This window comes from Fringilla coelebs (genome assembly GCF_963513975.1).
Source record: "Fringilla coelebs genome assembly, chromosome: 6".
NCBI lineage: Eukaryota > Metazoa > Chordata > Aves > Passeriformes > Fringillidae > Fringilla > Fringilla coelebs.
The window spans coordinates 52,424,407-52,445,268 of NC_140034.1; the positions used below are offsets into that span (position 1 = coordinate 52,424,407).

At 38.9% G+C, this 20,862-nt stretch overlaps 1 protein-coding gene across 1 annotated transcript; it reads left to right on the plus strand.

Moving 5' to 3' along the window:
- The first annotated feature begins 246 nt into the window (after nucleotides 1-246).
- Nucleotides 247-20,523, plus strand: CTR9 (CTR9 homolog, Paf1/RNA polymerase II complex component). The gene is made up of 25 exons (XM_084207773.1): nucleotides 247-366; nucleotides 2,169-2,267; nucleotides 3,017-3,256; nucleotides 3,619-3,736; nucleotides 4,318-4,407; nucleotides 5,674-5,822; nucleotides 8,114-8,221; nucleotides 8,719-8,826; nucleotides 8,949-9,185; nucleotides 9,922-10,011; nucleotides 10,112-10,240; nucleotides 10,346-10,529; nucleotides 11,126-11,214; nucleotides 11,479-11,664; nucleotides 11,844-11,931; nucleotides 12,163-12,311; nucleotides 14,353-14,469; nucleotides 14,634-14,779; nucleotides 16,184-16,255; nucleotides 17,074-17,209; nucleotides 17,626-17,772; nucleotides 18,206-18,363; nucleotides 18,669-18,765; nucleotides 19,086-19,198; nucleotides 19,441-20,523. The coding sequence occupies exons 1-25, from the start codon at nucleotides 322-324 to the stop codon at nucleotides 19,850-19,852; spliced, it is 3,507 nt and encodes a 1,168-aa protein (XP_084063899.1). The 5' UTR covers nucleotides 247-321; the 3' UTR covers nucleotides 19,853-20,523.
- Nucleotides 20,524-20,862: the final 339 nt, after the last annotated feature.

Sequence of the window (20,862 nt, forward strand, 5' to 3'; positions counted from 1 at the left end):
GAGGGAGCCGTGCCCCAAAGCCCAGGGAGCTTCACCCAGGTAAACCCGCTCCATTTTCCGCTGGGTGCGCGTACGCACAGACACCCGGCACAGCTTTTCGGACATCCAGAGCTGTACGTACAACAATTCTCAGGGCCAGGCGTGCGACGCGGGTCAGAACGAGCAGACACCGCCCTCACCCCGCCCCGGGGCCGGGCCCGGCCCGCTCCGCCCCGCTCCGCCCCGTTCCCGAGCACGTCCGGGTCGGGCGCTGCCGTGAGGGGAAGTGCGCGCGGCGGCCCCGGCCCGGCGAGTGGCGGCTCCGGCAGCGCTGTCGCCAAGATGTCGCGGGGCTCCATCGAGATCCCGCTCCGGGACACCGACGAGGCGAGTCGGGCGCGGGGAGGCGGCGGGGCAGGGCAGGGAGGGCGATCCGTGCCGGGGCGCGGGCGGTCGCCGCTGCCGCCCGTGGTTGTGCCCCGGGCTCGGGGCGCGAGTGTCGCCCGCAGCCCCCGTGGCGGGGTCGCGGATGCGGGTCCGGCCACGGTCGCGCCGTGCTTCGGTGTGCCAGGGTCTCTTGGTGTTCCTCAAACCGCGCATAGACACAGGCAGGGCAGAGGGACTGATTCAGAAAGTTATTTCACCGTGGAGCTGAAAACTTAAACTTTTCTTTATTTAAGGTGCACTGTCACAAGCCAAGGTTAAGGTTAGAAAGGTTCAGGAGTGTGTGGAGATTTGCGTTGTATAACAAAGTTTGACGTTAAATCGTTCTTTGGCAGATGCTAAATGAATAGTGTAGTTAAGTAAGGTATTGAAACATAATGCTTACAGGTTGAAGAATATTCTCTGTGAACATCTGTATCCCTCCTCTTCCAAATATATACACATATCATACATATACGCATACATGTATACATATATATGTGTACACAGAGACATTTATATATGCACAAATATATATACAGAAACAAATTTCTGTATGACTGCCATTGAGGTTTTAAGTCTCACGAAGTTACTTTATTCTATGCTGTTTACATGTTTAAGGGCATTTTCTTCTGTGACAGAAATTTCTGTCTGAGGTGTCAACATGAATTGTGATCTTGGTGCTGCTGTTCAGGCTAGGACAACTTGGATCCCAGAGATCTGAATTGATCACTAGGGAATGCAGTAAAATACCCCCCCACCCACTCCTGCTCTCTTTTACTTCCGTGTTTATTTACTGTGTTGGTAATACCTATTTCTCATTCATAACTATTTTAGTTAATGGATGAAGGCCATTATCTGTCAGACAGGACGTACTATGCAAGATAAAAGTAAAATGCAACAAAGTTAAACAGAAATATTTTTGCTGGTGTTCTAAAGTCTTGTATAGTCAAAACTAGAAGCCTTTATAAACTGGATTGCTCTAATTCAGCCTGCAGAGGAGTCCCAGCATTGGTAATCAGGGTACAACGACCACACTTCTTTCTTGCTGTAAAATTGACTTGTAACACAGATGACTAATTATTAAAGGCAGCATCGCTGAGTAAGGTGAACTAACAAGCAGTTAAATTACATTCCCAAATATCCCATCTGGGTAATACCTGTTCCTTTTTCCTCATTTTATAATATCAGAAGATTAGATCAACATGGGAGACTAATACTCACGAAACAATGCCTGAATGATGAAAAGGTTCTTGATGTCATTTGCAGTTGTGAATATTCAGAAATTTAGCTGCTTCAGTAGTCTCTTAATTTCCTAAGGCATAAAGATGATTTTACAAAATTTCAGGAATCTGAGTCTTAGGTATTGATTTTCTGACACCAGATGACTTGGAAGATTTTGTCTCTGAGCTAGATCTCTGTATTACCTGTAGGGATAGTTTTAGAAGGTCAGCAGTGTGCAGTCAAGTTGATTATTAGCTGATTCTCAGCATGAACTCCCTAGTGGAAGAAGATAAATTAGGCTCTCTGCTTATTCTCCCTCACTTGTATCCCAAACATTGGTTTGCCTTTTCTCTAACGAGAGGCCATCGTTTTTATCTTGTACAGAATGCAATATATTATCTCCTTTCTTTGTCCATAACCTTGTTTAAACACAAATAATTATTTATGTTTTGTGCTCTGACAGGTCCAGTTTCCTTTGAGCTCAGTGACAGATGATGTTTTTAATGCTTTGTGAAAAGATGATCTGTGTTTTTTGGTTCTAGGTTATTGAGCTTGACTTCGATCAGTTGCCCGAGGGTGATGAAGTGATAAGTATACTGAAACAGGAGCACACTCAGCTGCACATATGGATTGCTCTAGCGGTCAGTATAGATACAAATTGTGTATTTAAACGCTGTAGTCACATAATCAGATCATGATTTCCAGTTACATACTCTATGACTAGTGATAACTGAGTTCCAAACAGGTACTTTATGCGGTCTTTCAGTCTTTGATTCTAGGGCAGATGTTTCTGACTGACATATGCATATTAGGATTTAAATTTAATCTCTTTTTTTCTGAAACAGTGCCTCTTGAGGGTTGCTTTCTATGGGTTTTTTTCCCTCAATCCATAATTTTTCTGGTTTGTGCCTTTGATTATGTGCTTCATAACAAAGGAGGGGGCAATATCTACACTGTGGAAAGTATGGTTAAATGTCAGAATGTCAGAGAGGAAGACCAGTGGATTCTTCACTTATAAATAGCTCAAAAAGTTGTGTTTTAAGGTGGTGAGGCACTGGCACAGGTTGCCCTTAGAAATTGTGGATACCCCATCCCTGGAAGTATTCAAGGGTGGGTTGGATGGGCCTTTGAGCAACAGGAAAGTGTCCCTGCCCATGGCAGGGCGGTTGGAACAAGATTATCTTCAAGATCCCTTCCATCCCAGGCCATTTAATGATTCTAGGACTGAAAAATATTCGGCATTATCAGAAAACCTTTCTCTGATGATACCTACATTTATTTCTGCTTTATCCCTACATCCTAGAAAAAGTGTCTGTGATACCTAAAGCATCAGCTTGGTGTGTTCTGTACTCACTGGGGTGGTGTTGTCTGTTAAAACCGTGTTTTGTAGCTGGAGTACTACAAGCAAGGCAAAACAGAAGACTTTGTGAAGCTGCTGGAAGCTGCCCGCATCGATGGCAACCTGGACTACAGAGACCACGAGAAAGACCAGATGACATGTCTGGACACTCTGGCAGCCTACTATGTACAGCAGGCTCGGAAGGAGAAGAACAAAGACAACAAGAAGGAGCTCATCACCCAGGCCACCCTGCTGTACACTATGGCTGACAAAATCATCATGTATGATCAGGTAAAACTGATATCTGATCAAAAAAAACGTTTTTGTAAATTAGCAATTGTAAATAAAACAAGTATTCATTCACTAAAGGGAAGCGGGAAACTGCTCAGGCTTTAAAGTCACACATAAGCAAAACTTGTATCTGAAATGTGCATGGTGCCACCAGGAATAATTCTGTCTAGCTTGGCACACCTGATAGAACTGCTTCAGTCAACTTTGGAGTTTGGGAAGGAAGGATTGGTATTCTCTTGCTTGATAAATGTAAGAGAAATAATTTAATTGTAAAAGGCATTATAAGGCAATTAATCTTTCACATAGTCCAAACTTCATATTTTACAAAGATAAATGTTTTGCAAATTCTTTTCCTTGTCTAGAATCACTTGTTGGGAAGAGCCTGCTTTTGCCTGCTTGAAGGTGATAAGATGGACCAAGCTGATGCACAGTTCCACTTTGTGCTCAACCAGTCTCCAAATAATATTCCTGCCCTACTCGGTACGAGTTTATGGGTATTTGTAAAAACCTGGTCTTTGGTTGAGTTTTGGAATGGATTATGTGCTTAAGAGGGTGTCTGTGGAGAGAATGTGATCAAGACACACATAGCAGAGACTAATTCAAACTTGGGAAGTACACATAGGTGGAAGAGCTAGGAAAAAATGCAATGCTAACTGGCATTTTCTGGGACCCATGGGCATGCATCCAGTCCAGCTATTTATGCTTCCCTGGTGGTGGCAATGAAGCTGGACACTGTTAAGGGTGAGGTTACCACTTGTGAGGGGTCAACAGAGTGTACAGTTGTATTTTAAGTTGTTTACTAGTCTCAGTAAGTATCTTTCCTCTGGACCAATAAGGAGTTAAGTTTCTGCAGAAAAATATGAAAATGTAAACTTAATGTGTTTTCATGTTTGCTTTTTTCATATACTTGACATTATCAAATCTAATAAAAGTTGTCATTATCTGAATTTTCTGATAGTTTTTTACTGTAACTTTCGAAAATGGGCATAGCACAAGTTAACCAAATAATACTTGAATTTCTGGTTTATAATCTTTGTTTTATTCCTGGTGTGTCCTAACAGGTAAGGCATGCATTTCTTTCAACAAGAAGGATTATAGAGGAGCACTTGCCTACTATAAGAAAGCACTGCGTACCAATCCAGGCTGCCCAGGTAAGACAGAAAGTACTTGCTGTGCTTGCAAAGTAACTCAGGTCTTCCTAATTCAAATTCAAAGGGCATTTTTGTGGTCTATATCTGTCAAAAGAACCCCAACCCTCATTATAGAGGGATTTAGGCATTCATTGACTTGAAGTATCTCTTAATATATAGAGAAGGAAGTTGTGTTTAGGAAAATACTGTTCTTTTTTGGAGTATTACCTTTTAAAGAGGTATTAGAAAATGGGATTTTGCATGTAAGAGAAATTAAAGTTGTATGGAGGGGGAGGGAACTGTTCAAGACTTGCAGAATTTCTTTCTCTGTAAGCTCTTGGAATAAGGCTTCAGAAATGACATGACAGCAATGAAACAAGACATAAAAAGCAAAATTCTACTTACAGTGCATGATGTGAGTTTTCCTGGTCTTGTATTACTTTCTTTATGTAAAAATATGGGAAAGTTATTTTTAATGCTGTAAAAGTGATAGATGGGATTTAGATACATCAATTCAAGGTATTTACATTAGGATCAAAACAACTTGAAAGTCTCTTGAGAGATGTGGTAGACTTTGCCATAACCTGTTTGAGAAAAGATTTATTGCAAAGTTGATGTGTGTTCTCTGGTCTGCTTTACCATAAGATTGATTTCTACAAAAGCCTTACTTTTCAACAAACATCTTTCCTTTGTTCCCCTTTTTCTAATGGACACAGGTTTGAAACTGCTGTTTATAAATTCTCTGTACTCTTAGATCACAAGCAGTCTGATAGGGCAGTATGATATGAATTTTCTGTATAAGTCCATCTGTAGTTGGTCATGGAAGTTGGAGGATGATAAACAGCATGTGAATCAGTTGATCATGTGAGGAGAGATGCCAGCTAACTTGTTTATTCATCTGTGTTTTCTGAAGACCTGCTAGTTTGGGGTGAACTTAACTTGCCTAAGAAATGTCCAGCCCTTCCATCTGGCAAATTTTTAATGCTTTTCTCTATTATTTTTTAATACATTCCCATTAAAGTAATTTTTTATTTGTTTGGCATTGGAATCTGTGGAAGATAAATCAGTGTTCTGGGGTTTATGAAGAAATAAAGTCTTGCTAATACATTCAAGTTCATTTTGTGGCCAGCTCAGTATGGGCTGCTGCCTTAAAAAACAGCAAATTGTTAGATAGCTTTAAAGGCCTTAAGGAACTGTGAAAAACTCTGCTTTCACTCTAGGTTGTGAAAAAAAAAAGTCACAAAGTTGGAACTTTGGGATTCTGAATGGTGTCATGTTGTTCTCTAGCCGAGGTTCGGTTGGGAATGGGCCACTGCTTCGTCAAGCTGAACAAGCTGGAAAAAGCTCGCTTGGCCTTCAGCAGGGCTCTGGAGCTGAATTCCAAGTGTGTCGGGGCCTTGGTGGGACTGGCTGTTCTGGAACTCAATAATAAGGAGGTGGGTCTGACTTAGCAGGAATCCATGCTCAGTTCACTTTCTTTTAGCTAAAAGAAGCAAATTTTTTATCCTTTCAAAGATAGCCCAATTTTGAAATGGGTAATAACTTTTGTGGTTGAATAATTCTAAGTCCGGGCTACTGTTGAATGATATTATAGATAGTGCTTGTGATGTGAGCAGCACATTCCGAATAGCTTTCTTCTGTTGTTAAAAATCTTCCATTCTTTTATTTATAGAAGAGTTAGGTACAGAAAAACAGTGCTAGGTTAACTGTTTCATTTAAAATAATAAAACTCTATGGTGAGATATGTGAAGGAAAGTCAAGGTAAAAGACATATTCCCAGGAGGTTAGAACAAGTTTTTTAGGAGTTCAGGAGTTAAGAGCAAATTTTCAAACAAGTCTCAAAGTTACATTCAGGCATACATGCTGCATGAGTAGGCAAGAAGAAATTTTAACTGGTCTGATAAAAATACAATTAAGTGGTGATCCACCTTTCTAGGTATTGTATCACTAGAAAAAATACATGCAAATATAGCTTAGTTGGGATCATAACTTCCTTAGAGTGGATTAACCATCTCAGATATTATCACTGGAGGATGAGACCCTTAAGGGTTTTTTAAAAAATTAATATTGTTACATAATTGTATGTGGCTAAAATTTAGTGTGCTGCTTTCTATAGGTCAATAGAACTATACTACTTCTTTCTATAGAAAGAAGATTCAGACAGAATATCTGAAAATTTCTTGGTTTACTGCTTTGTGAGGGGAAAAAAAACCCTATTATTACTTCCATGAAGAAACTAAAAAAAAGGCTTTTTTTAGAAAAAACATAAGAGGTTTTTTCATGAAACTACAGAAAGAACTAAAAATACTCTGAAGTCAAATTTTAATAAATTCCACAGATGAGAAGGTGATAATATTTGGTATCTTTCTCTTTCTTTTCCTGAAGATCTTTTCAGTGAAGTTAAGGAATGAGCCCACTCACCTGAAGATTCAAAAAGCTGTGATTAAAAGCTGAGCCACTCAAAGATGTTTGGTGTTCTAAGAAATATCTGTACTTTACTTCAAGCTGTTCTTACAACTTTGTAGTAAAAGTTAGAGTAACATTGAAGAGTTGACACAGGGAAGGGAGAACGCTGGGGAAAAGAGCCTCTCTGAGTATCAAACTAATTGGTATCTTTTTTGTGCTTAGATATTTCCAATGTTTCTTCCTCCTAGAAGATGTTATGATGTCAGATCAGGGTTGAGAGCACACTGTGCTCACATTGAGGTCTGTCTGATCTATTTTTCTTAAATGAGAGCACTTAGAGCTTTGGGATCTCTACCCATCTACTGGATTGGGTTGAAGTTGGACATGAGACTCAAGGTATTGGAGAACTTGGACAAATGCACAGTGTGATTATAAACCGCATTAACCTTTGAAAATGAAAGCAGGAAAGATTCAATATTTCCTTATCCAGATGTATTGTTATGCTGGGTTTGGAAAGATTGCACCTGTTCAAACTGAAATTGATTTTTTAGTTGTCTTCATGTTATGTTTTAACTTCTTAAAACCTAATCTGTTCAATAAGACAGCTTTCTTCACATCATAATTACAGAGTAAAGCACAGCTGTTAGATGATTCCTTGGTAGCATTTTTGGTGTTTCTGTTCAGAAATAAGTATATGTTAAGTTGACATGCTTGTGATACAGATTTCATGGTTGTCCTAAATAAAGAACAATTATTTTATCAGTTGTGGATTTGAACTTGTAGGTAAATCACATTTTTACCTGTGGGAAGCTTTCTTTAAGGTGTAAAGCTTCTTTAGAAAAGAGTAAGTTGAAGCAATAATATTTCTATATAAACACCTCAAACTTGCACTGGTTTTAATTTTGTTTAGAATTTGAACATGAAAATATCTTCATTCCACTGTTGAATGAATTGGGTAAAACATTGGCCAGACAGGCACTGGGGACACAGAACAGTAGAAGGAGCAGAAGGAAAGCTGTCAGGCTATGAGTGTGACATATCAAAGGACATCAACACCTAGTCATTTGGGTTTTCTTGCTTTTATTTGTTTCCCCCTAGAAAGTCCTGCTGTGCTCTTTTCCATCTCTGTGTGTTAGTTTCATTTCCTATTTTCCACCTGTATGCTGCAGGAAGAAAAGCCGGTAGCTGAATTTACTTTTATTGTGAGCTCAGTATGGTGTTGTCAGAAATCCTGAGCAGCCTAGACTGAAAAATGGTTTTGAAGATGGTAATAAGATACAGATACTGAGGTGCTGCTGATACCTGTCAATGTTTCATTTAGGCTGATTCCATCAAGAATGGTGTTCAACTCCTCTCTAGGGCTTACACAATTGATCCCAGTAATCCAATGGTGTTGAATCACTTGGCTAATCACTTCTTTTTCAAGAAGGTAAGAAATCGCTGAAATTTTACAGGTAAATGCTTGATAACCTCTTAACAGTAAGAATTTTGGTGTTAGATTCAAACACATTTCATCAGGTGCCTAATATCTGTTAATCTAGATAAAGAAGTGTGAGAATTTGGGCCTGAATTTTGTATGTACCTTTCTCAAGAAAACCAAGAAAGGTACACTTACTTAAATCAAAATCAACTTTGTGTCCTGAAGGTGTTTTGGGTTTTTAATGTTTGGGATTGGTTTTTTTGGTTGGTTGAGGTTTTTGTTCGTTTGTTTTTTCCCTGCCTCACTCTTCCATGCTTTAAAACATGAAGTAGAGAAAAGATTAGTAACAGCTAAAACTAAATCTGTTGTTATTTAGTCAGTGCTGTGACTAAAGCTTTGTCATATTTTCCAGCTATCCATGTTTAAATCATAAAACCACTTGACCATAAATAAAGTGAAGACTTCAAAATTTCATTTAACTTCTTTTTTTTTTTTTTTTTTGTCAGGACTATGGTAAAGTACAACACTTGGCTCTTCATGCTTTCCATAACACAGAAGTGGAAGCGATGCAGGCAGAGAGCTGTTACCAGCTGGCGAGGTCTTTTCATGTGCAGGTAGGGCAGTTTTTAAAAGTCCCCTTTGAGCTCACATTTTTAAAAAGTTTCTGTTATAAAAGTTCGTTCACAGGTTGCCTGTAAAAACACTGACTGTTCTTCATTTAATTCCTTTTAATTAGGAAGATTATGATCAAGCTTTCCAGTATTATTACCAGGCCACTCAGTTTGCCTCATCTTCTTTTGTACTTCCGTTTTTTGGATTGGGTCAAATGTACATTTATCGAGGGGACAAAGAGAATGCTTCACAATGCTTTGAAAAAGTCTTGAAAGCCTACCCTAACAATTATGAAACTATGAAAATCCTTGGATCTCTTTATGCAGCTTCAGAAGACCAGGAGAAACGGGATATTGCAAAGGTGAGTTTTCCTTCCACCAGCATCATGTTCATTTGCAAGAGTAGAACTTGGAAATCAGACTTGGAATCTGATTGTTCCTTAAGCTGAATAAAACTCAGGGTTAGGTGGCTGTAGATGTGGAATATTTCATATGGGCTGTCATGAGGGGTTTTCCTGTCTGTGAAGAGTCACAGCTTCTGGGCAGAACTAAGACTCTCCTGGGCTCTGGGTAAAGCATGTCCAGGAATTTAGAGAAGCTCCAGCCTCATGTCTCTATTTGGTACGTGAAAAGGGCAGAATTCTTTCCATATATATATAAAATTGTCTGAAGATGGGAAGTTAGCTCAGGATTTCCTGAAGAGAGCAAATCAGCTCTCAGTGATTTCCAGAAAGCACTTGTCCTGTCTGAGCTTATCTGGCAGGGCAGTGATGCTTTTTTTTTAAATGAAATGTATTTTAAATCTAATGTTGGGTAGATAAATGCAAGAAATGTTAGATATTTCTCTAGCTTTTCATGTTGGTGTAATAGCCTTTGTTTCTCTAAGACTTGAAGCAGGTGTTCTGTTCTACAGAAGAATAGAATAATGAAGGAAGAAAACGAATGCAGATTTATTACTGTGCAGATGTTTAGGATGTTTGCTTCTGTATGGTATATCTTTCTAGTGTTAAGGTTAATTCCTTCACTCTTTCTTTTTTTTCCATTTTTTCAAACAGGCTGTGTGTCTTTGAAGTGTCATAATTATCTTCTGTTTTTTAGGGGCATTTAAAGAAAGTCACGGAACAATATCCTGATGATGTAGAGGCATGGATTGAGTTAGCCCAAATTCTAGAACAGACTGATATACAGGTACTATTAATACTCACTTGGTGAATTGTGTGTGTGCTTTTCATAAGAACATATTGAGCTCATTCTCTTCCTTTCATTCATTTTCTGTTTCTTTTCAAAGGGTGCTTTGTCAGCCTATGGAACAGCCACACGCATTCTGCAGGAGAAAGTACAGGCTGATGTCCCTCCAGAGATCCTGAATAACGTGGGTGCCCTGCACTTCAGGCTGGGAAACCTGGGAGAAGCAAAGGTATGCAGTTACTCACAGTTTGAATGGTGTTTCTTTGTCACACTGAAGTTCTTCTTTGAGGACATTCTGGAGTGCTTCATTGCTCTTTTCTTTTCTGTACTTCAGAAATACTTCCTGGCGTCGCTGGATCGTGCAAAAGCAGAGGCTGAGCATGATGAACATTACTACAATGCCATCTCTGTGACAACATCCTACAACCTTGCCAGGCTCTATGAGGCCATGTGTGAATTTCATGAAGCTGAAAAGCTCTATAAAAATATTTTGAGAGAACATCCAAATTACGTTGATTGTAAGAAACATTTGGTATTTCAGTTCTACAGTCATCCTTATAATACAAAAAAAAATCTTCTGGTTGAAAGTGTCTTCTGCTCTCCTTATGTCTGTCTTCCCTTGTTTTCACAGAAGCATTGACTACATTGAGTAGCCTGTGCCATTTGCCACAAGCTGCAGCACTCATCATGCCCCAGCCTGATTTGTAGTCTTTTCCCTGCTTGTTTTCCATTGTCACCTGCAGATACCCTTCCCAAAGCTTGTGGAGATGGGAGAGCTATTTAAAGTGGAGGGAGGAGAATTAAGTAACTGATGGATCCTTATTTCTTTGCAGTTTTTCAGCTGTCTTTAACTTATGAAGCCAATTTAACACATTCACAATACTTTAACTATTCAAAACCTGCAGTTTTCGTCTGGCCATCATGGGTGCAAGTTCCTCTTCACGTCATATTTCTCGTTATGAATAGAATATGAAAGGTGTCTTAGTGTTGGCTGTCCTTAGCTTATCAAGAGAAAGATTGCTTTTGAAATTGATGCATGAACAATATTTTCTTTGTGCAAGATGTCTTTAACCTGTTCCCTGATTTTTATTTCATTTTCTATCCTTATTTTCAGGCTACTTGCGCTTGGGAGCTATGGCCAGGGATAAAGGGAATTTTTATGAGGCTTCTGATTGGTTTAAAGAAGCACTCCAAATCAATCAGGTTTGTAACCCTATAAGTGTTTAACATTAAAACACTCTAAATAATAAGTTAACTTAAAATTTAATTTTCCTCCTTTTGCGTTTTTAATTTGTTTAAACTAGGGGAGGAAGAGAGAGCTGCCAGATCTGCTCTCTGTGTTTTGTTTGGGGCTCTTTTGAATATGGAATTATGTTTAAGAAGAGTAACACTTTATACTTGAAAAAGAACCCTTTCAAAGGAAAAAACTTTCCTTTTCTTTGTAACTTAGAGTGAATTTTTATTTAGGATCATCCAGATGCCTGGTCTCTGATTGGCAATCTTCATTTGGCTAAACAAGAGTGGGGTCCGGGACAGAAGAAATTTGAAAGAATATTGAAGCAGCCCTCCACACAAAATGATACATATTCCATGCTGGCTCTTGGCAACGTCTGGTTACAGACTCTCCATCAACCCACAAGAGACAGAGAAAAGGTAATGGGCATCTCTCTGCCCTGTGTGTGGGTTTGTTTGTTTATTTTCATACGTTGTTATCTATTCAGAACCTCTTCTTAATGTCTGTTTGGCATCTTCCAGTTCATAAAACCTCTGGATAGATCTTTTAATACCCCACTTTAGAAGTGAGTGATGAATTGGGGCATTTCTTTCTGCAGGAGAAACGTCACCAAGACCGTGCATTAGCCATCTACAAGCAAGTCCTCAGAAATGACCCAAAGAATTTGTATGCTGCCAATGGCATAGGTGAATATCAGACTCTAGTTTTGTTTCAGAGGTGGTAATATTCTTAAGTTTCATGCTTTAATAGAGAATTGTTTTTTCAGGGCCTGAGCACTGTAGAGTGGAGTCCAGGAAATGGCAGCTATGTCAGTTCTTGAAGGGGCACTTTATTGAGGCAGCATTGAATTTTCTGTGGTAGGCGTGCACAGTGCATGAACCTGGGAGCTCACACTGTCCATATTCCTCTCCCCTCAGGAGCTGTCTTGGCACACAAAGGATATTTCCGTGAAGCTCGTGATGTTTTTGCCCAAGTGAGAGAGGCCACAGCAGATATCAGCGATGTGTGGCTGAATTTGGCACATATCTACGTGGAGCAGAAACAGTACATCAGTGCTGTGCAAATGGTAACATCTCCACATTGAACTACCTCCTTTCTTGGCTCACATGACTTCTAGATGTCTTTCTGTTGTCAGGGCAGCTGGGAAAGTTTCTGAGCAGTGTTTTAACAAGTTCTAGGCCTATTTCTAACAAGCTGTTGGCTATCAAGTCTAGATTTAGTAACAGATTGCCAAATGTGGGTGGAGGGTAACAAAGCACTTATCATCTTTTATACTTTTTTTGGTAGCAGGGTTAGAATTTTGGTTGTGGAATAAATGATCAGCCAGAGCTGATCATTTCAGTCAGTGTAGTTAGTGTATGTGATTTACATGCAGATGTTTCCAAAGTAAGTAAATACAGTGTGCTGCTGGGGTTTTCTTTTAAATAGCAACAATTCCTATTTTTGTTCTTGTAAATGACCACGTGAATACTTTAAAAGCTGTCTTAAAAGCTGACTGGGCTGTAGTTTCACTCACCACAGTTAAAATTACAAAATAATTCATGTTAGAAGAAATCTGTTGAGGTCAGCTAGTTTGACCTGACCTGCCCAAGCAAGTAAATGTTCAAGTGTCAACATATTCTAAGTAAATTGACTCAAACTAGTTGATGAAAAGCATACAAATAAGCCTAAAAGCACAGCATATGTCGAACAGGACAGAAACCAAGAACAAACTTGTGTCATGTAAGATGAGTCCTTACTGAGGCTCAAAGACACTTCATTCAGAGCTGTTCTGAAGCTTTTTGTGATGCTTAATAAAGAAGTGTTTACTGGGCCTTTCTTACATGCTCAGGAGCTCAGTAGTCACTGTCCTCCAGTGAACTATTGTTAGCAAGCTTTGGCAACACAGCCACATTTGCTCTGTTGTGCTTGAATGGGGTCTGTTGTTTTTTTAGCACTTTGACTATTTTTATTGACAAAAAGCCTAATGAAAATCTCATTTTAGCAATTGTTTAAGCAGTGAATTACAGTGGGGAAGTGGGTATCGCTTTCATCTATTGATTTGGGAGAAAAAATATTTTACTCATTTGCTAATTTATTTAAGAAAAGGTGTTATTAGAAATGTGTTTGTTTACTGAAGTGTTTTATTGTTCCCCGGGTTTTGCTATGCAGTCACAGTGTGAAATACATTATATTGGACTCAAAGGGAGACAAATTGAAATTGCTAGCCCAGCTTACTGCAGCCACAATAATTATCCTACTGAGTTCTCTACCCTAAAGCATACAAATCTGAGGCAGGCTTGAGCTAAACACAAAATCTTGGATGCTGAAGGTGCTCACAACACAGTGAGATCCAAGACTAACAACCTCAGGTGTTACAGTTCGGGGCAATTTTTCTGTACTTGATCTGCAAATAAAACTTACTTTGTATTCTTTTCTATTTTGGAGGCTTAGAGAGGGTGAAGGGTTCCTTGAGAAAAGAATACGTCAAACAGAAGGTGCTTTTTACTGAAAATGATAACGTTTGCTATCTTCTAAGCCTTTAATTCTAGACCCACAGAAGTTATAGTAACAAGTCATCTTTTACACTTTAGAGAAACTGATATCCCTTGGCATGGGTAAGTTCCTCAGCTGGGTGGACAGAGCAAAGTTGAGTTATCTGGAAAGTCTGATTTTTTTTTTTTAAACTAATTGCATCAGATATATAGAATTAGTATATTAAATATATTTCAATTTGTAATATATCTGATATTAATAAAGAAAATAGATCATTTATTCCCCCCACATACTGTGGAGAATATTTGTGTGATCTTAAAATGAGTCATATTGGCTGGACTTTGTTGCAGTAAATGCTACTTAAAAATGTTTTTTTGTACTTAAGACCTACAGAGTCTTCTGGGCTGCAGCCAATTTCTAGAAAAAATCAGGTACTTGCTATGGGATAGGAGAGAGAATGTTCCAATCAGTGAAAAGGAGGCACCCATGGAGCATAACACACTTCTATAGAAAACAAAAGGCATATTAGCAGTAATGCTTTTTAGGAATAGTAACATTTACTAGAGTTAGCTAACCAAAATAAGAGACCACTGTTGCCTCTTACTTTGATTTTTTTTTTCCTTTTATTTCAGTATGAAAACTGCCTCAGAAAGTTCTATAAGCATCAAAACACTGAAGTGTTGTTATATTTGGCCCGGGCTCTGTTTAAATGTGGCAAATTACAGGAATGCAAACAAACTTTGTTAAAGGTATGGATCTAGAACATCATGGATCACAGAATAAAACTACTGTTAGTTGATGTGTGTTTGTGTTTCTTTAAATTTGGCGGTCTGGGGTTGAAATAATGGTGTTTATTCTCTTTATGTCATTTCTGTATCACGTAGCTTATCTTAAAAACATGGGTTTTTTCCAGGCCAGGCATGTGGCTCCAAGTGATACAGTCCTCATGTTTAATGTGGCTTTAGTGCTGCAAAGACTTGCTACCTCTGTCCTGAAAGATGAAAAAAGCAATCTGAAGGAAGTCCTTAATGCTGTGAAAGAGCTGGAGCTGGCCCACAGGTAAAGATCATTTGTTTCTAATCCTTATAATCCATGTTGTTGTCCCCTTACAGTGTACTTGCAGTATTGAACACGAATCTGGTTAGAAGAGCAATCATCTTCTACAAAGCACTATGTATTTCTGGAGTTTCTAGTAGGAAAACAGAATATGGGGCCTGACAAAACTGTGTGTTCATCTTTTGTTCCAGAACCAGTTTTGTTTGACCAGGTGCCAATATGTGTTTCTCAAAGAGTTTTGTTATTGCTATGACCAAGATGCTCTTCTTCCCAGAAATGCATAGTTGAAAAGATGTTGACAATTATTCTACAACTTGAATACTATTTTATGACTTCTTTCAAAGCAAACTATAAGGCTTAAAAGCAAATCTGTTTATCTTACATAAGCATAATTAATGACTGGCAGTCCCTTAAGACTAATTTCACTCTTCTTTTGGTAAGTAAAGCCCAAGTACTGTCACAGTTTAAGAACAGAAGCAATTTCCTAAGTGCATTTGAGATATTTTAGTTCTGTTTAAAAAACAGTAATAGAAAATTTTGTGCAGACACCAGTGTGATTCATCTGACCCAGTCGTCACCATCCTTGAACAGAGCTTTCAGCCATTTATCCTGCTCCTAGGCGTAGCTGGTGCATGATTTGTGCATTCCTAGCTCTGCTGTTATGTTGAGGATGAAAGTTCTGACTTAAAATTAATGAGAAGCTTGTTATTTATTGTCTTGAAGAAGTTGCATGAATTTATTTTTGCCTATTAACTAAAATTTTTGGAAAATACTCCATAGTCTAGACCTCAAGCAAGGAATTATTATATTCCTATACCCAAGAATTTGAGTCTAGCACAAAAAGATTTCATTGGAATGTGTCTGAGGGTATATGGGAAGAAACTGTGCCAATCTTGAAAGTTAGAAGTCATTTTCTTTTAAATTTGAGAAACTTTTCAAAGCACTGATCATCATATCTTACTTGGAAGTTTGTTGTGTATCCCAAGGGCCTGTCCACTAGGTCAAGGAGGCTGTTCTGAAAGGATTTTTGAAAAACAAGTTTCCCTTCCTTCTCTTATGCTGGCTTCAGGCATGTAATCTTTGACAGATAAATCAATCTTTTGGGGTCAGCAATGTTCTTACTAGTAGGAGCCAGCAAATGAAATCTCAGAACACTCTGCAGAATTTTTCCTCTCCAGAGTGGTTTTAGAATGCTTTAGATTTGGCATATTCTGAATGCACTTTTTAACTGTTAAAAGGTGCTGTATTAAAAGGTGCTGGCAGAGAGGAAATTGGTGGGATTTCCTCATCTGTTGAATTCTACAGGTTTGTAATTTAGGACTAAATGGTTTGTTTTAAGGCAAAATTGCAGTAAATATGTAAGTAATGCTGTCTTTGCTTTCTTTCATTTCTTGTGATTTCCTTCAGGTACTTCAGTTACTTGAGTAAAGTAGGTGATAAGATGAGATTTGACTTGGCACTTGCTGCTACAGAAGCCAGGTAAAAAAATTAAACAAAAACAACCCACAAAGAAGTCATTCAGATTCCAAGGGGAATACTTTTTGTCCTGTTTTTTGAGGGTTTTTTTAAGTATTAAAACTAGATTCCAAAATTTCAACTGTCATTTTGTTAGAACAGTAGAAATACAAGTTCTGGGTCACTCCCTACTACTGTTTCATTCTTTTCCTGTGTTTCACTTCTGCACATTCTTGTAAGATTTCCACAGCGTCATACAAATACCATGTGTTGGCCATCCTGCACTGTACATCTGAATGGGTATCACTGAAGCACTTTGTGCAGAGAAGAAAATTTCAATATTAAAAGAAATGTCATTTTGGCATCAGCTAAGAGGGGGTTGAAAGCACCTTGTTTTAATGTTTTGTGTGACTTGGACACTTTATGCAACCTTAACTCTCACACTATTGGGTTTTTTAAGCTTGAATTTTGCCCTACCTTTCTGAGAAGGTTTGTTAGGTTGTTATGATTAAATACAAGCTCTTAGTAACCATACTTCTGAAGCTCTCCAAATTGGTTGGCATTTTTCCTTTTATGTTCATGTGTGGGTTTTCTGTATATGAATTGGCTATGTTTGAAGTGTGAATCAATATATTCTGTAATGATCCATTGGAAGATGAATTAGCTTACTAAAAATGCTTTAATTTACTCAAAAATCTGCACTGCTCTTCTTCCTGTTATTTCAGGTAGCTATTTTTAGTTCCTTGGGGATATGAATGTAGTGTTGTGATGCAGGCACTTTACAAAAGCATTTCTTTTTGTGTTTGCCACCTTGCCTTACCCGAGAACCTTGGATTTTGCAGGCAATGCTCTGACTTACTGAGCCAGGCCCAGTATCATGTGGCTCGGGCACGCAAGCAGGATGAGGAGGAGAGGGAGCTGCGTGCCAAGCAGGAGCAGGAGAAGGAGCTGCTTCGCCAGAAACTGCTTAAAGAACAGGTTTCATTCCACTAAATTCTGTATATTGCATTTTATAAGTGCACACACTGACAATATGTGCTCCTGCTGCTCTGGGGTGGTACCTAGTAGCTGTTTTTCTTAGTCATAGTAAGTGCTAGCTGAAAATATTGCAGTTAACAGGTGATGCTCTTACTTCCCATAGCCTCAGAAATATTTAATTGTATAATGAAATAAAATAGATGTGCCAGAAGTTCTGCCATCAGACTTTTACCTATTCTACCATGGGCTTTTTTGTAGAAAACTTTTTTTTTTTCCCATGTGCATCTTCTGCTGTGACACAGAGCATCAAAAAGCAATTTTCCAGTCTCCTGACAGCAAATAATTTCTGTGCCTGCTGTTATAATCACTGTGGGGTGCAAATACAATGGTAATGGTTGGCTTCCTTGGTGTTTCAGGAAGAGAAGCGCCTGAGAGAAAAAGAAGAGCAGAAGAAACTTCTGGAACAAAGAGCTCAATATGTGGAAAAGACCAAGAATATTCTGATGTTCACTGGTGAAGTAGAAGGATCAAAGGAGAAAAAACGTGGTGGCGGTGGAGGCAGGGTAGAACAGAATGTTTTAATCTCTTTTTTTGTTTTTTATTTCTTTTAAACCTCCTTAATTTTCCCCTTCTGATATATAGTCTCCTGCAGGAGGACAGGTTTTTAATTTCAAACTCCTAGGTTCTACTGAGCAAAATTGCACAGGTTTAATACTAAAATGTCAAAATTAGAAACTAATACTTAAAAGTTCTGAGCGTGGTGGCCTCACTAAAATGTGTTCAATTGTTAAAATAACTGAAGATTATCTTATGTGCCAATTCTGAATCAGTTTCTAAATTATACCTCTCTAGTGCCAACTTTGCCATAGTCTCTAGAAGGTTTGTATTTTCATTTCTTCCAGAACATGTTCAGCTAAATTTCCATTTTGAAGTGTTTCCTGGTAGCTTTGTAACTGGGATGTGAATAATAGGTTGTGTTGTCTGTGTTTCTTACAGCGTTCCAAAAAAGGAGCAGGGGAGTTTGATGAGTTTGTCAATGATGACAGTGATGAAGATCTGCCCATCTCTAGAAAGAAAAAGAAGAGGAAGGGCAGTGGCAGTGAACAGGATGGGGAAGAAGAGGAGGGTGAGAGAAAGAAGAAGAAGAGGAGGAGGTAGCTGATACTTTAATTAATTATTTATTTATTAATGTCAATTTAATACTAGACTTCCCTGAGCAATAGTAGGGCTTTTAAGTAAATTCTCTGCAGTCTTTTGTAAGTTTAAAAGCAAACTCTTATCAAGATGTCGCATGGTTATGTTTTATTAACACATTACACTTTATAAGACTTCAGCAACCACTCTGCAAAAGAAGTAACACCTGATTAACTGGACATTTCTTGAAACTGGTATTTTTGTATTTTAAAGGGTTTTTTGCAACATTATGCTTTATGCCATATAAAATGTGTTTCTGTTCAAGACCCCAGAAGGCAGAGGAGGGGAGTGATGATGAAGAACACGAAAATGGCCCGCGGCCTAAGAAGCGACGTCCACCCAAAGCAGAGAAAAAGAAGGCTGTAAGTTAAACCCTGAATAACTGCATCACTCTCTAAATATGCATTTGGAGTTCAGCATTACCCTGGTCAAGAGAGATTTATTAGTGTTGAAAATTTCGGCAAAACCTCCTGAAGCCAGCTGGTCTTAGAGCTTATTTTTATCCTCCTTCCCTGTTGCTATTGCTGCTTCAAGGATGAAAAGGATATTTCCAAAGCCATCTAGAATTAAGTGATAGTAAATGGAAAATTTTTTTTAAAGCTTGTCTGGTTTTCTGGACATGTTTCTATATTTGGGCCCTGTGCCACATGAACAAGCAGCCCTTTGTTTTCCCCCTATACAGCCCAAACCAGAGCGTCTGCCTCCTTCAATGAAAGGAAAGATCAAATCAAAAGCCATCATTTCATCAAGTGATGATTCTTCTGATGAGGACAAACTCAAAATTGCTGATGATGGGTAAGAACATTAATTAACTTTGTATGAACTTAGAGTTTCAATGCATGCCTTCCAGAGAAAATGCAGTGTTAATGAGATAACATGAAGATAATGAGTAGTTTTGCAACATCCCTTCCCAGTGCAAAATAATTCCACTTATTCTTTTGAAACTAGCATTACCCAAATCCTAGTGTCTTGGTTTATTTATCAGCTAAAGAGAGCACCTTTTAATACCATTTTTTCCCCTCTGCTTTTCCCCACAGGCACGCTAGAAACAGCAACAGTGATTCTGAGGAGGGGGAGCAGCAGCACAGCAAGCGCATTGTTTCCGACAGCGATTCCGATAACAGGAACAAGTCTGGCAGCGAGGCCGGCAGTCCCCGCAGGTCCAGCGCCCGCGCCTCCGAGGAGGAGTCTGACAGTGACAGGTCCCCGAGGAAGAGGCGGCGCTCGGAGTCGGAGCAGTCGGACAATGAGTCCGTGCAGTCGGGGAGGAGCCGCGCCTCCGGCGGCTCCGAGAACGAATCGCGCCCGGCTTCGCGCAGCGCCGAGTCCGACAGGGACTCCGAGAGGGGCTCTGACCACGAGGGGTCTGCCAGAGCTTCTGGGAACGAGTCTGAGCCAGAGGCATCTAATGATGAGGGCTCTGAAGGGGGCTCGGATGACAGCGATTAGAGCTGAATTACAGACCGTATTTTTAAAAAGTTCATGTAAATACATCTCAGTTACAGGGGAGATAGAATTTTTATATTTCAAAACTGTGATTTAAAGAACCTTAATGTTTTAGTAAACTGTTGTGAGACCTTCTTGTGATTCTTTCTATTAGTTACTAATGGATGTTTCTCTAAGTTGGCTTATGGTGTATTTTTAAATTTAAACCACTGTAGGTACACAGAATCTCTGTCCTGTAGTCAGCACACCGAGGATGGAATGCATGTAAAAACTATGGAACATAAAATCTCCTTAGGTGGTTCAGTGTGGCTGAAACTTTGTTCTGTGATTAAAGATGCATAGATGGATCTTAAAATCCTACCAGATGCAACAAAGAGCTATGGATATTTATCTTTTTCCTCACTCGGAATAAAGGTCAGTAGGGAAGTTTTTCTTACTTTCTATTAAAGAATAAATGTGCCACAATGCAGTTTTTATGTTTTCAAGGGTTTGTTCTTTTACTTCTGTTTTTGTGTTAAATCAGTTGAAAATGTGCAGATCTTAGAGAAATTTTATAAACTAGTGATGCAGATTTAGATGAAATATTTAAATTGGCTGGTAAAGACATTTGGGAGAATTCTGTACTACTTGAGAAAGGTAAAGCTGCAAGTGTCACAATAAAATGTTCTTGCTTATTTGCTTGGAGTGATTTATTTTACTCCTTAGAAGGTATAAGCAGAATACCTGAAAAAGTTGAATTTGGAGGAAGTGGTCCTCCCTGTATTCTAAGTACATGGCTTTGGAACTAAGTCCTTTCGCATAATGTGTTCAGGAATAACAATGAAAAATTGCTGTGCTGTAGACTAAATTGGATTTCTCTCTGTGGTTCTGAAAAAAATCAGTTGTACCAGTCCAAGGAAATGTTTTCCTTTTTTTCATTGGTCCTTAATTCCTATGTCAAGCATTTGCTAAGAGAAGATTCTGTAGGTCTGGATAGTGTATTGCTACCAGTTCTAATAGACTGTATGGCCTTG